General features: G+C 42.7%; 2 protein-coding genes across 2 annotated transcripts; both read left to right on the top strand.

Moving 5' to 3' along the window:
* The first annotated feature begins 3,558 nt into the window (after positions 1 to 3,558).
* Positions 3,559 to 7,664, top strand: LOC115259907 (uncharacterized). The gene is made up of 2 exons (XM_062847155.1): positions 3,559 to 3,810; positions 3,873 to 7,664. Exon 2 carries the CDS (start codon positions 4,266 to 4,268, stop codon positions 7,662 to 7,664), a length of 3,399 nt encoding a protein of 1,132 aa, XP_062703139.1. The 5' UTR covers positions 3,559 to 3,810; positions 3,873 to 4,265.
* Positions 7,579 to 12,307, top strand: LOC134285748 (uncharacterized). The gene is made up of 2 exons (XM_062847156.1): positions 7,579 to 10,078; positions 10,141 to 12,307. Exon 1 carries the CDS (start codon positions 7,697 to 7,699, stop codon positions 9,794 to 9,796), a length of 2,100 nt encoding a protein of 699 aa, XP_062703140.1. The 5' UTR covers positions 7,579 to 7,696; the 3' UTR covers positions 9,797 to 10,078; positions 10,141 to 12,307.
* The last annotated feature ends 301 nt before the right edge of the window (positions 12,308 to 12,608 follow it).

Raw genomic sequence — 12,608 nt, 5'->3', positions numbered from 1 at the left:
TAGGATAGCTCAGATCAATTATCAAAAAAAAAAAAACAACAGCAACGTTTTATCTTTTGCATAAGAATGGAACAACCCAAGAGGCTTTAGTCCACGAACCTTACTTTCTATCTAGGAAACCTTGTGAATCCGCTATTTGCTATTTTCAGCGAAAATTAAATGGCAAACTCGTGTGTCATGCCTCCAGCATGTGTGCTTGTCAACAACTCGGTAAGCCTCGTTGAATAAAAATCTTCATTTCGCAACTTATTGTACTAATAAATATTTCCCTTTCTTTGGGAGCGTCCATGAATGACGTAGCATTTTTTCATCGATTTTTTACTCCCCCTCTCCCCTCATAGCCTATTTTCCCATACCTAATACATGGCTCGTCACACAATTCCAGACTACCCCTCCCCCTAAAATAGACGCTTCCTTTCTGTTTTTTTTTCAAACACGAAATAATTTGAATGTGTTATATATATGGCAAAAAGGTAATAAGGGAGAAATCGTACCGGCATGTGTAATAGTTTAATATGAAAACGTACCTTGTTTAAGTAACGTGAAGTAATGTGATCAAAGTGAATCACATTACTTACCAAAGTGAATTGGAATCATGTGACAAGCCCCCCCCTTACTTACAAAAACTTTTTCCCGTGACAGTCGTGGAGAAGATGAGGTAATCCCAGATTCTAGTAGCAACATACGCTATACTAACATTCTTGCCCTTCCTCGATGGCCGTAAGGACGTGGCCGGCTTCGCTATTGATTTAGTTTAGTTTCTTCTGAGATTTCTCTAGATATTTTTCTAGGTGTTCGGACATTTGGCCGAATGCCGTTTGGCCGAACGCCATTCGGTAGAATGCTATCTGGCCGAAAGGGTCGTTTGGCCTAATGCCGTTTGGCTGAATCACGATCAAAAGTATTCAAGGAAGTTTTTGGCATTCTAACTGCCAATATGATCATCAAAAGTATATTTACATCTTATAATCATAGGCTACTCTTTTTAGTATTGATATTCAAGGTTTAGTTGGCGTTTTAACTGCCAATATTTTATCTAAGATTTTTCCTTCTTTCAATCATAAGCTGTTCTTTTCAGTAATACTTGGACGCCTAACAACGGCATGTTCACTTAAGTACATTATTCATTTTGGCCATACGACCCTTTCGGCCAAATGGCGTTCGGCCAAAGGACCCGGAAACATTTTTCTACGTATCATACAGAAGTGGCATTTAATATTCATCAAGTAGTTTAATTTTTTTCTGGAGATCCATCTGCATTTTTTTTTCAGAAATTCTCTCTGGGACTTTTTCAGACATTCTTTCTAGATTTTCTCAAGAAAGTTCTTCTGAGATAACTTCTGAGTTTTCTCAATGTTTCCCAAATCTGAAACTTTTTTCTTTGACTAGAAAAACAATTCTATCACTAATTTTATAAGTATTTCATCCACTGTTCCTACTGGAGCCAACGTTGAGATTTTTTTTTCGAAATTCCTTCAAAAACTTTCTCTGCGATTCCTCAGCAAATTTCTTCGCAGATTCCCCGAGGAGTTTTGGGATCTCTTAAGAAGTTCCTTATGACATTTCTCCAGGAGTTTCTTCTGGAAGCTTGGAAATAACTTCTGGAGGAATCCTATCAGTATTTCTGAAAGAGTTTGAGGGATTCCTATATAACCAGAATAGGCTTTATGGAAAAAAAAAAAAGAAATAAAAAATCTCGGAAGGATCTTCTGATATTTCTTTTGGAATTACTTCGAATATACTGCAATAGTTATCGGTATTACAAAAACAAACTGAAAAAAATCTTTGCGAATTAGAACATGATTCTGGTAGGGCAAGGCTGTGGACGTATATTGGCCTGGGGCAGGTATAGTGGCCTACCTTTGCATTTTTTTTATATTTATCATATCATTGTGCGGCTAGAGGCGTCAATCATTTAGGCGTTTCGTAAGTCTCGAAGCGTGGGTTCGATTCCCGCTACAATCGGGGAAAACTATTCGTCAAACGGAAAATTCACCACTGGGCCACTGGGTGTTATGTGTGCTGTCCGTTGTCATATGTTACCCAAGTAACATTGACTGGTTAATGGTGGCAGTGACTGAATACAATGACAGCTGAATATTGGTTTAAAGTATTGCTTGTTCAACCTCTTTAATCAGCAATACATAGATAGCTGAATATCAAGTTGAGTAGAATATTATTCATCTCTGTAACCAACGTACACAAATATGCAGAATTAATCATCTGTTGTTCAACCTTTAATCAAATAATATTTAACAGCTGATCCAAGCAGTGTTTTCATAGCTTTTTCAGCCTCAATACAGTTTTAGTTCAACTTAAGTTCTTGTTATTCAAGTAACACACTTGTCACCGAAGAGTCACGGCGGCGCAAGTTTTTGTTGTGCAGAAGTTACAGTGACTTACTTCTAGCAAGTAAGTGTTTATTTGTTAGAAGTAAGTCACAGTAACTTATGCACAACAAAAACCTGCGCCGCCGTGACTCTTCGGTGACAAGTGTGTTACTTGGGAACAAGCATTGCTCTCGTTTTCGAGGGTATGTATACATTTGTGTGTGGCGTAGGTGACAAGGTGAGTGACTATAAATCAGGAGTTCAGAGTTCAATTCCCAGTTTTTCCATAGATTAATTTAAATATTCCGAAGCATCTCTTCTGGAAATAGAAAGCCGCAAATGGTAAAAATAAGTTAGTTTTTTTTAACTAAATTCACTAAACTTAATTGATTGCTGACTAAGTGCATATTCTTCCTTAAATCAGCCTTTCAATGTACCTCAAACCAGCTAAAGGTTGAATACAATTTCCAAAATTAGATGTTTAAAGGCTGAATAAAGTATTGTACATCTTGTGCTCAACTTTTGTTCAAATAAAAGCTGCTTTAAAATGGTTGTAAAAACGATTATTCAGCATCAAAATGTTACCTGGATAGTGCTTGTTGAGTCTGTACAATCTCTGGTTGAGGACGGTGTAGTGTCTTTTTTATAATCTCTACAAAATCTTTGCAAATTATTATAGAAACTACCAATGAAAACTAACCCAGATTTTGTGGAGATTATATGATAAATGTGATGAAATTTCCAAGGCAGATACCTGCCTCGGGCCAAAGTACGTCCACTACCCTATTTATTTTAAGATTCTTCAATAAAACGCATCTAAGACTTCTCGAAGAGTTTTTTTATGGGCCCGACTAGATGAACATAACAAGAATATATCATAATTATATCTTAATGTGATATAACTAACAAATTATGTTATAATTTTGTTATGACATGGACTGTTTATTACTTTTTCAAACTGAATTATAACAAAATATGTTATAATCTTTTGTAACTAATTTTGTTACAAATAAATCAGAACAAACTCTGTTATAACTTTGTTATTTTTGCAACTGAACAAAATTATCAGTTGAAAAAATAACAATCATATCAGAATATGAAATAATTTTAATTTTTAACTATATTACAAAAAATTAAAAATTTTATAATGTATTCATTTTTTTCATTGCTTGTAGGGCAAAAAGGTCGATGGATACCAGGTAAAAGATCAAAAGATGCTTATAAGGAAACGGCTTTTGTGACGCCCCTCGGGCGATACGCACCTTACATCGTCGACCTTGGTTCGTCGACCGTCGGTACAATTGACATTCTATTGTCCGATAGGACGATTGACGTGATCACTGGATATGACAGCAAAGGAGTTGAGAAAAATGCTGATTCATGATGATGTGTGGAATATGCAGTGAAAAATCAGAAAACTATTTGAGAATAATTCGTGCCTATAATTGAATTCCGTGAAATGTTCTTAATCTAGTTAAAAGTGAAGTATTTACTAACTTATTTAGCAAATGAAATCGAGAAATTTATTATTTTCTTACCCAGATAGCTATTACCTGCGTTAAATTCTTAGTCAACAAGTGACTAGTAATCAATTTGTTATTCTAAAAATTGTTTATCCTACAACTTAATATCTAACTTATCAAGGTAAGAACACATAAGTGAATGGATCAAAATATATCCTAAACGTTATAAATCTAATGTTTCATGCAGCTAAACTTAAGTACGGAGGAGACCTGATCCAGACAATTGAGGTAGAAGAGATTTGAGAGGCACTAAACGTAAGCAAAATGAATTAAAATGTCAATCTCGTAATAACAAAACTTTATATTAAAGGAAATTTTAACCAGCCAAAAGTTCGCGTTGGTTCATTTTTTCGGAAGACGATCCCTCCAGTTGGCGCGGCCAACATATTAAAATTTCGTTTACCCCGGAACGATGTCGGATCCAGGTATGGATGCTGCGAAGAAGACCAAAGGTAAGCAGCAGAAGTCTCCTCCTAGTATAAGGTCAGTAAATAAAGAACCCCCCAAAGACCCGTCTAAACAGACCCAGAACAAAGCCTCGAAAAGCGACATCGTCGCCAGTTCGACCTCTAAACCTCTAAATCCCCCTAAATCAAACCCTCAATCCACCATTTCGGCTGAAAAGAGTTGTGCGTTATGCGAAAACCCGGTCAATGAGCGTATGGTGCAATGCAATACATGTGACGTGTGGCATCATTTCTCGTGCGTGAGTGTTTCCGAGGATATCAAGGGCTACAATTGGACCTGCTTGAAATGCGATACCGCGAAGGCAGCCAAAGGTGCGATTCCACGGAAGATGATAACGCGAGCTGCAGCTGCAAAAGGTGTAAAGAAGGCAAATCGGAAGGAGGGGCAGACAGATGGAGTGAACGAGCAGACGAAAGAGGCCGATGAGCTAGCCGATGCAGTCGGAGGGTCAGCTCCAAGCTTGAAAGCGAGCCGGGCCGGTTCCGTAGTTTCAGCAGCATCACGAAAGTCGGCGAAAGCTCGTTTGGATGTGGAACTGCAGCAGATCAAAGCTGAGGAGGAGTTGATGCGAGAAGAAATGCAACGGAAGCGAGAATTGGCGAAGAAGAAGTTCGAGGTCCTGAAGGAGATGGCTGATCTGGAAGGTAGTGGCGAATCCGCTGTTGATCAGCCGAATGTCGTCAATAAAGTAGAGCACTGGTTGAAGCGTCACAGCGAGATCCGTGAAAAGGGCAAGCAGTCGTACAAGGAAGCCAGAGATTATGATTCTGAAGACGGCGTGGAAACCGAGGCTTCGAGTGATATTTCAGCCTCTGGTAGCGAATCAGATAGTGACGAAGAGACGTCGACGGACAACGGAGCGGATCGAGATGGTAGAGCAGATGGAGCGCAATCCGTCGGAGAGCTCGTAGGCCGAAGGCATCTCAGGCCTAAAATGACCTCGACCAGGAAGGTCCCGAAAGATGGAAGTAGCAACCGATCTGGAACGGAGCGACAACAATCATTGCGGAGCGACAGGAAGCTTTCGAAGGATGAACTAGCAGCCCGTCAAGTTGTTCCTCGTGAACTGCCGAAGTTTAACGGTAATCCGGAGGAATGGCCGATGTTTGTGTCAACGTACGAAGATACTTCAGCCATGTGTGGATACACGGACGCCGAAAACATGATTCGCCTCAGGAACTGTTTGAAGGGAGATGCGTTCAACGCTGTCCGAAGTTTTTTGATGCGGCCTGAAACCGTGGGAAGAGCGATCAGTGCGTTGAAGCTGCGGTTTGGCAGACCGGAGACGATTATCGACTACTTAAAGGAGAAAATAATAGCAATGCCGATCATCAAGCCGGACGCGATGGACAAGCTGGTCGACTTTGCGCTGGAAGTTCAAAACCTCAGTGCTACGATAGAAGCTTGCGGAGAGAAGCAGTACATGTGTGATACGACGTTGCTGAAGGAATTCGAGAAGAAGTTGCCACCGCAAATTAGACTGGACTGGGCCCGATACAAGAGGAAGTTGCGGAAAGTGAAGCTGTCCACGTTTAGCCGGTGGATATACAACCTAGCAGAGGACGTGAACGTGGTTTTCGAGCCGCAGTACCGTGGAAGCAAGACGCAGGAGTTCAGAGCAGTTCGTAAGGAGAAATACGTTAACACTCACGCAGAAGTTCCAGTCAAGGAAAGAAGTCAGCCAGCTCGGACAACGCAGCAGTCAGCAATCGTAGGAAGCGGAGATAACAAACCCTGTCCGGCCTGCAAAGGCGATTGCAAATGTCTGGCGAAATGCAAGAGGTTCCTGGAGTTGTCTTATGAGTCGAAATGGGCAACTGTTCGTGGTTTCAATTTCTGCCGCAAGTGTCTTCGGCAGCACAAAGGTGGCTGTAATTCTGGAGAATGTGGGAAGAACGGTTGCACCTTCAAGCATCATGTATTGCTTCACAAGGATTTCGCTGCACCCGCTACAACGAGCAAAGACACGTCCAACGTAGGCGGATCTCCAAAGCAGAATGAAGAACGCAATGTCAACACGCATCGATCGGATACGGGTCCAGGTTCGTTTCGCTATTTGCCGGTGACTCTGTTTGGCGACGGAGTACAAGTCAGCTGTCACGCCTTCTTAGACGACGGATCGGAGTTAACTCTCATCGATCAGCAGCTTGCGGAGGACCTGAAGCTCTTTGGAACGGTTCTTCCCCTCTGCCTGAAATGGACGGGAGGTACCCATCGCTACGAATCTGACTCACAGAGTATCAACGTCGAAATATGCGGAAAGGATGGAAAGCGGACGTTATTGCAGGACGTGAGGACTGTCGAAGAGCTGCAACTGCCGTACCAGTCACTAGATATGGACCAACTCTCGGAGCGGCACGGCTACCTGCGTGGTCTGCCCGTGGACTCGTATTGTAACGTTCGTCCACGAATACTGATTGGATTGAAGCATGCCAACCTAATGCTGGTGCGAAGGAGTCGTGAAGGCAAGATGGGTGAGCCAATCGCCGTCAAAACCAATCTTGGCTGGACTGTATACGGTGGCTGGGCATCGCAAGACTCTTCGAGTACAGCCAGTCATACGTACCACATCTGCTCCTGCAACGAACCAGGCCTGACGCATCTGAATCAGATGGTGAAAGATTACTTCTCCATGGATAGTTTGGTAGTTCAACCGAGTCACGCTGGACGGCTTTCTAAAGACGATGAACGCGCCATGGCTCTTCTGGAATCTCGCACTCACTTCAACGGAGAACGTTACGAAGCCGGCCTGTTATGGCGGTCCGACAAAATCCGTCTGCCGGACAACAAAGCAGTTGCAGTTCGTCGTTGGAGATGCTTGGAAAAACGCATGGAGAAGGACACGGAGTTAGCGAGCATCCTGCATGAAAAGATTGCGGAATACAGATCGAAAAACTACATCCGCAAGCTAACGTCGGAGGAGCTGTCAACAAAATACGAGCGGGTATGGTACTTGCCCATTTTTCCGGTGTACAATCCGAATAAGCCAGGCAAGGTCCGGATTGTGTGGGACGCTGCCGCCGAAGCATACGGGATATCACTGAATTCGGTGCTCCTCACTGGCCCAGACCAGTTAGCGTCTCTTGTGGGCATCCTGTACCAATTCCGTGAGCATCGAATAGGCGTTTGTGCCGACATCCGTGAGATGTTCCAACAGGTCGACATCAATCCTGAGGACCAGCAATGTCAGCGTTTTCTTTGGCGTGACCGCGACGAACACGGTGATCCAAGCATCTACGTCATGCAGGTAATGACATTCGGGGCGAGCTGTTCTCCTGCCACAGCCCAGTTTGTGAGAACAAGAACGCCGAAAGATTCGAAGAAGAACATCCAACAGCGGTAGCGGTCATCAAAAAACGACACTACGTGGATGACATGGTTTTCAGCGTTGAAACGGAGCAAGAAGCAGTTGAACTGGCGGAGTCGGTGCGTTTCATTCACATGGAGGGTGGATTTGAAATCCGCAATTGGGTTTCCAATTCTCCGTTGGTGCTTTCCACTATGAATGGAGAAGAGTCAACGGAAAAGGACCTGAACATATCTGCGGAGGTGGCGAGTCAAAAAATCCTCGGAATGTGGTGGCATACGAAAGACGACGTGTTCAAATACAAAATATGCTGGACCAGATTTGATTCGGCGCTGCTTGATGGAAGTCGTTGCCCTACTAAACGGGAGATCCTTCGGACGCTGATGACCATATACGACCCTCTAGGTCTCATCGACCACTTTCTGGTGTTGCTGAAAATCTTGCTACAGGAAGTTTGGCGTGCTAGTGTTGACTGGGATGAACGAATTCCCGACAACCTGTTCGAGAAGTGGCGTGACTGGCTTCAATTGCTACCCGAGGTAGAGAAATTACGGATTCCTAGGTGTTACCGGCAAGTTGTTTCATCCTTGGACGCAGCTTTCATCGAAGTTCACGTATTCGTTGACGCAAGCGAAAGTGCAATGGCAGCGGCAGTGTTCTTGCGACTCGTAGAAGGGAATCAAGTGGAATTTTCGAGTTGGCGGCGATTGCTAGCGGTAACTGGATACGTCCTTCGATTCTGCTTGAACCTTCAACGTCGTCGTAGTCAGCATCCACTCAGAACTGGACCGTTATCAAGCGAAGAACTTCGGGAAGCGGAAGAACACCATTACCGGCAAGCGCAACGAGATGTGTACCAGGACGAAGTCGCAGCGCTGGAGACGAAAGAATCCACTATCAAACGTATTCCAAAGACAAGTCCACTTTACAAGTTGAGCCCGTTCGTTGACGAATCCGGTGTAATGAGGATGAAAGGGAGAACCACTGTGTGCGCGTATTTGCACAGTGACGCCAAGAATCCTGTTATTCTGCCTCCAAAGCATCCAGTAACATCATTAATATTAGTCCATTACCACGAAAAGTTTTTGCACCGCAACTACGAAATAGTAGTCAACGAAGTCCGCCAGAAGTACAGCATCTTCCGCCTGAGACAAGCCCTTGCTGCGATACGTAGAAACTGCCAGTGGTGCAAAAACCGTGACGTTCTTCCTCAACCGCCGGAAATGGCAGATCTTCCTGCGGCCCGACTGTCTGCGTACACAAGGCCATTCGCACACGTAGGGGTGGATTATTTTGGCCCAATTGAGGTAACGGTAGGTCGAAGGGTCGAGAAAAGATGGGGGGTTCTACTGACTTGTTTAACGGTAAGGGCCGTTCATATTGAGGTAGCGCACTCTCTGACAACTAGTTCCTGCATAATGGCATTGAGGAATTTCACGGCACGTAGAGGTACACCGGTCAGCTTTTACAGCGACAGGGGTACCAATTTTGTGGGCGCAAACCGGGAGCTCCAGGAAACCATGGAAGCGGTCAACCAGAACCAGGTGATGCGTGAGTTTGTCACCTCATCTACTGCTTGGCAGTTCAACCCACCGGCGGCACCCCACATGGGCGGCAGTTGGGAGAGGCTCATCCAATCGGTCAAGCGAAACCTGGTGGAAGTTCTACATGCGCGTCGGCCAACTGATGAGGAGCTACGCAACGCGTTGACGGAAATAGAAGGTGTGCTGAATGCACGCCCTCTGACTCACGTGCCCATTGATGACGAAGCGGCACCAGCGTTAACCCCCAACCACTTCCTGTTGGGTTCATGCGACGGTTCCAAACCGTTGTCCCTGATTGATGCGGATACTGCTGCACTACGGCGAGGTCATCCGACCTCCCAATGGTTGGCGAATCTCTTTTGGAAGCGATGGGTTAGGGACTACCTACCCGACATAACACGTCGTACAAAATGGCACGAGCAGGCGAAACCTCTCCAAGTGGGTGACGTTGTAGTCATTGTGGATCCAGATCACCCGAGAAGCTGTTGGCCTAAGGGACGAGTCATTGGAGTAACCAGCAGTGGAAGACAAACTCGTAAGGCCACTGTGCAAACATTGCATGGAATATATGAGAGACCAACCGTGAAGCTGGCGGTGTTAGATGTTCGGCGCGAGATGGAGTAAACGGAACCGGAAGGCCAGGTCCGTGTACCGGGGGGGAGTGTGACGCCCCTCGGGCGATACGCACCTTACATCGTCGACCTTGGTTCGTCGACCGTCGGTACAATTGACATTCTATTGTCCGATAGGACGATTGACGTGATCACTGGATATGACAGCAAAGGAGTTGAGAAAAATGCTGATTCATGATGATGTGTGGAATATGCAGTGAAAAATCAGAAAACTATTTGAGAATAATTCGTGCCTATAATTGAATTCCGTGAAATGTTCTTAATCTAGTTAAAAGTGAAGTATTTACTAACTTATTTAGCAAATGAAATCGAGAAATTTATTATTTTCTTACCCAGATAGCTATTACCTGCGTTAAATTCTTAGTCAACAAGTGACTAGTAATCAATTTGTTATTCTAAAAATTGTTTATCCTACAACTTAATATCTAACTTATCAAGGTAAGAACACATAAGTGAATGGATCAAAATATATCCTAAACGTTATAAATCTAATGTTTCATGCAGCTAAACTTAAGTACGGAGGAGACCTGATCCAGACAATTGAGGTAGAAGAGATTTGAGAGGCACTAAACGTAAGCAAAATGAATTAAAATGTCAATCTCGTAATAACAAAACTTTATATTAAAGGAAATTTTAACCAGCCAAAAGTTCGCGTTGGTTCATTTTTTCGGAAGACGATCCCTCCAGTTGGCGCGGCCAACAGCTTTATTCTGTGTAATTGATAAAAATTAAGAAAAAACATTCAATTGCTGTTGAGGGGCTGCAGTTTAGCATGTTTTATTGCGTAGAATGCCGGAAGCGTATCCGGCTACCCTCAACACTGAAAAGTACTCATGTTTTTCCAACTTTGAACCGATTTAAGTGAACTTCGGCTCGTTTAAATAAGAAATCATTTTTTTATTGAATGGTTATGTGAATAGAACGGTTGGGTTACGCGGTATTCCCAAAAGTCCAAATTTTCTGGAACATGTCCTTATGCTATTGAAGGGCCCAGATGCAAAGAGGTGTAAGTGACCATTTTGTCAAGTTTGAGCTGAGCATATCAAACAATCTTTAGATTTCAAGCTTTCAGGAACTTTTTCAAGATTATTTTTATGATGATTAGAAAAAATACAGTAAATCAGAGAAAATTGGGTTGATATTGAAACTCCATGCATTTTGAATGGGATGAAAAACTGGTGAAAAACTTCAAAGCTCATTTATGTACTCGAAAGTGGGTTTTTGTAACTTACACCCCTTTGCTTCTAAGCTCCTCTATTCTAATATCGACATTGTTGGAGTTAGCGTATTGAAAAGACATGGTCTCTCGTGATACATGCTCCGTAATGATTACTTTGAAGTCAATACTTTGGGCACAGACAAACAGACGTCTCACTCTACTTACTTCTCATCGTTACCCTTTTAAACGGTTAGTTAAAATATTTTGTAGTTCGCAAATTGCTCGGTCACGGCACTAGCATCGTTTTTGCTCCTGTTTGACGTTTGCTCACTACTGCCACCTACTGACTGGTTTGCGTAACACAGCCTGGTTAGCATTGGGCGATTATGTTTTCGTGACGATGATTCTTATCGCAATTTGATCCAAGTGATACGTCTGTTTGTCTGTGCTTTGGGCCTAGACTGGGCAGATATGCTATTGCAGCTGGTCTATGGAAAATTCCACGCGTATGGCAATTCGGGCTCGGTTCAGTCGGATTTGTTCTAGATGGAAAAAATAAATCTGGATTAAATGAGATCAATATTGTCAAAATCGGAGAAAATTTATCGCAGATATAACCATTACATAGTTTACCTTCTTTAGTTAATTGACTGCTGTTTCATATTATGAAGTAAAAAATAAAGGCATTGCAACTTCTAGAAATTTTATCAGACTTTTCCGTATTTTTTTGTTTTATTCATTGCTTCAATAAATATAGATAAATATACTTAGCGTCATAGCTATTGATATGTTTATCTAAGTATTTATATCCTTCTTTCAATATCCCAGTCCCGTTACGGTGCCAAAATCCTATCACTTTTCTACGATTCCGAATTCTTATAGATTAAGTAAATTTTTAACTTCAAAAAGTGATACATCTGAAATCTGAAATGAGTATTTTTTTAATCTCAAAATTGAATAAACCTAGTTAAATTTATATGTCATTTTAACAGTACTGCTATTTTAACTTCTAATTATAACGTCAAAAAGTAACGAAAAGACTATGTACTATGAAGTAATGAATGTTAGTGAGCGTGGAGATAGCAAATGTGGTACTAAATAATTCTAATCAATAAAAATGTCAACTGTACAGACAATTCTGCTCAATTAATGATTGCATTTGTCTATTATATTTTTTTTCCTTCGATCTATTATAATTCGACCATATTTTCTTTGACATTTTGTCATAAATATCTATTTTCATTACTAAAAGTAATCTAAAGGAGAATAAAACTAAACAGCATCTGCAGAAGTAATCATATCGGCATATGATATAATTCTCATCAATTAAAACAAAGCCTCATTTATCTTCGCTCACGTAGGTACGTGTATAATCGCCGTTCTCGCAGAGCGAACAAAACAAAAAAAAATCATCTCCGTCCGGAAAGAATCTTTGTCGCCGCCAAAAGGGCTATTCGCATTACACCGAGCCGGGACCGTGTCGGGCCCCGGCCGTGCCCCGGTCATCGATTTCTTACATGCGATTACTATGGCGTGTTTCACATCACACCGTGCCGGGGCTCGGTCGGGCCCCGACCGGGCAAATGAGAAGCACGCCATAGATATCGTTAGAAAGAAATCGATGACCGGGGCACGGCCGGGGCCC

This window comes from Aedes albopictus, chromosome 1 (genome assembly GCF_035046485.1).
Source record: "Aedes albopictus strain Foshan chromosome 1, AalbF5, whole genome shotgun sequence".
Lineage (NCBI taxonomy): Eukaryota > Metazoa > Arthropoda > Insecta > Diptera > Culicidae > Aedes > Aedes albopictus.
Note: the sequence above shows the minus strand (reverse complement) of the source record. Positions and strands in the feature narration are given on the sequence as shown.

Coding starts and splice junctions, on each gene's coding strand:
- LOC115259907 (XM_062847155.1), top strand. CDS start 4,266: ATGTCGGATCCAGGTATGGATGCTGCGAAGAAGACCAAAGGTAAGCAG.
- LOC134285748 (XM_062847156.1), top strand. CDS start 7,697: ATGGTTTTCAGCGTTGAAACGGAGCAAGAAGCAGTTGAACTGGCGGAG.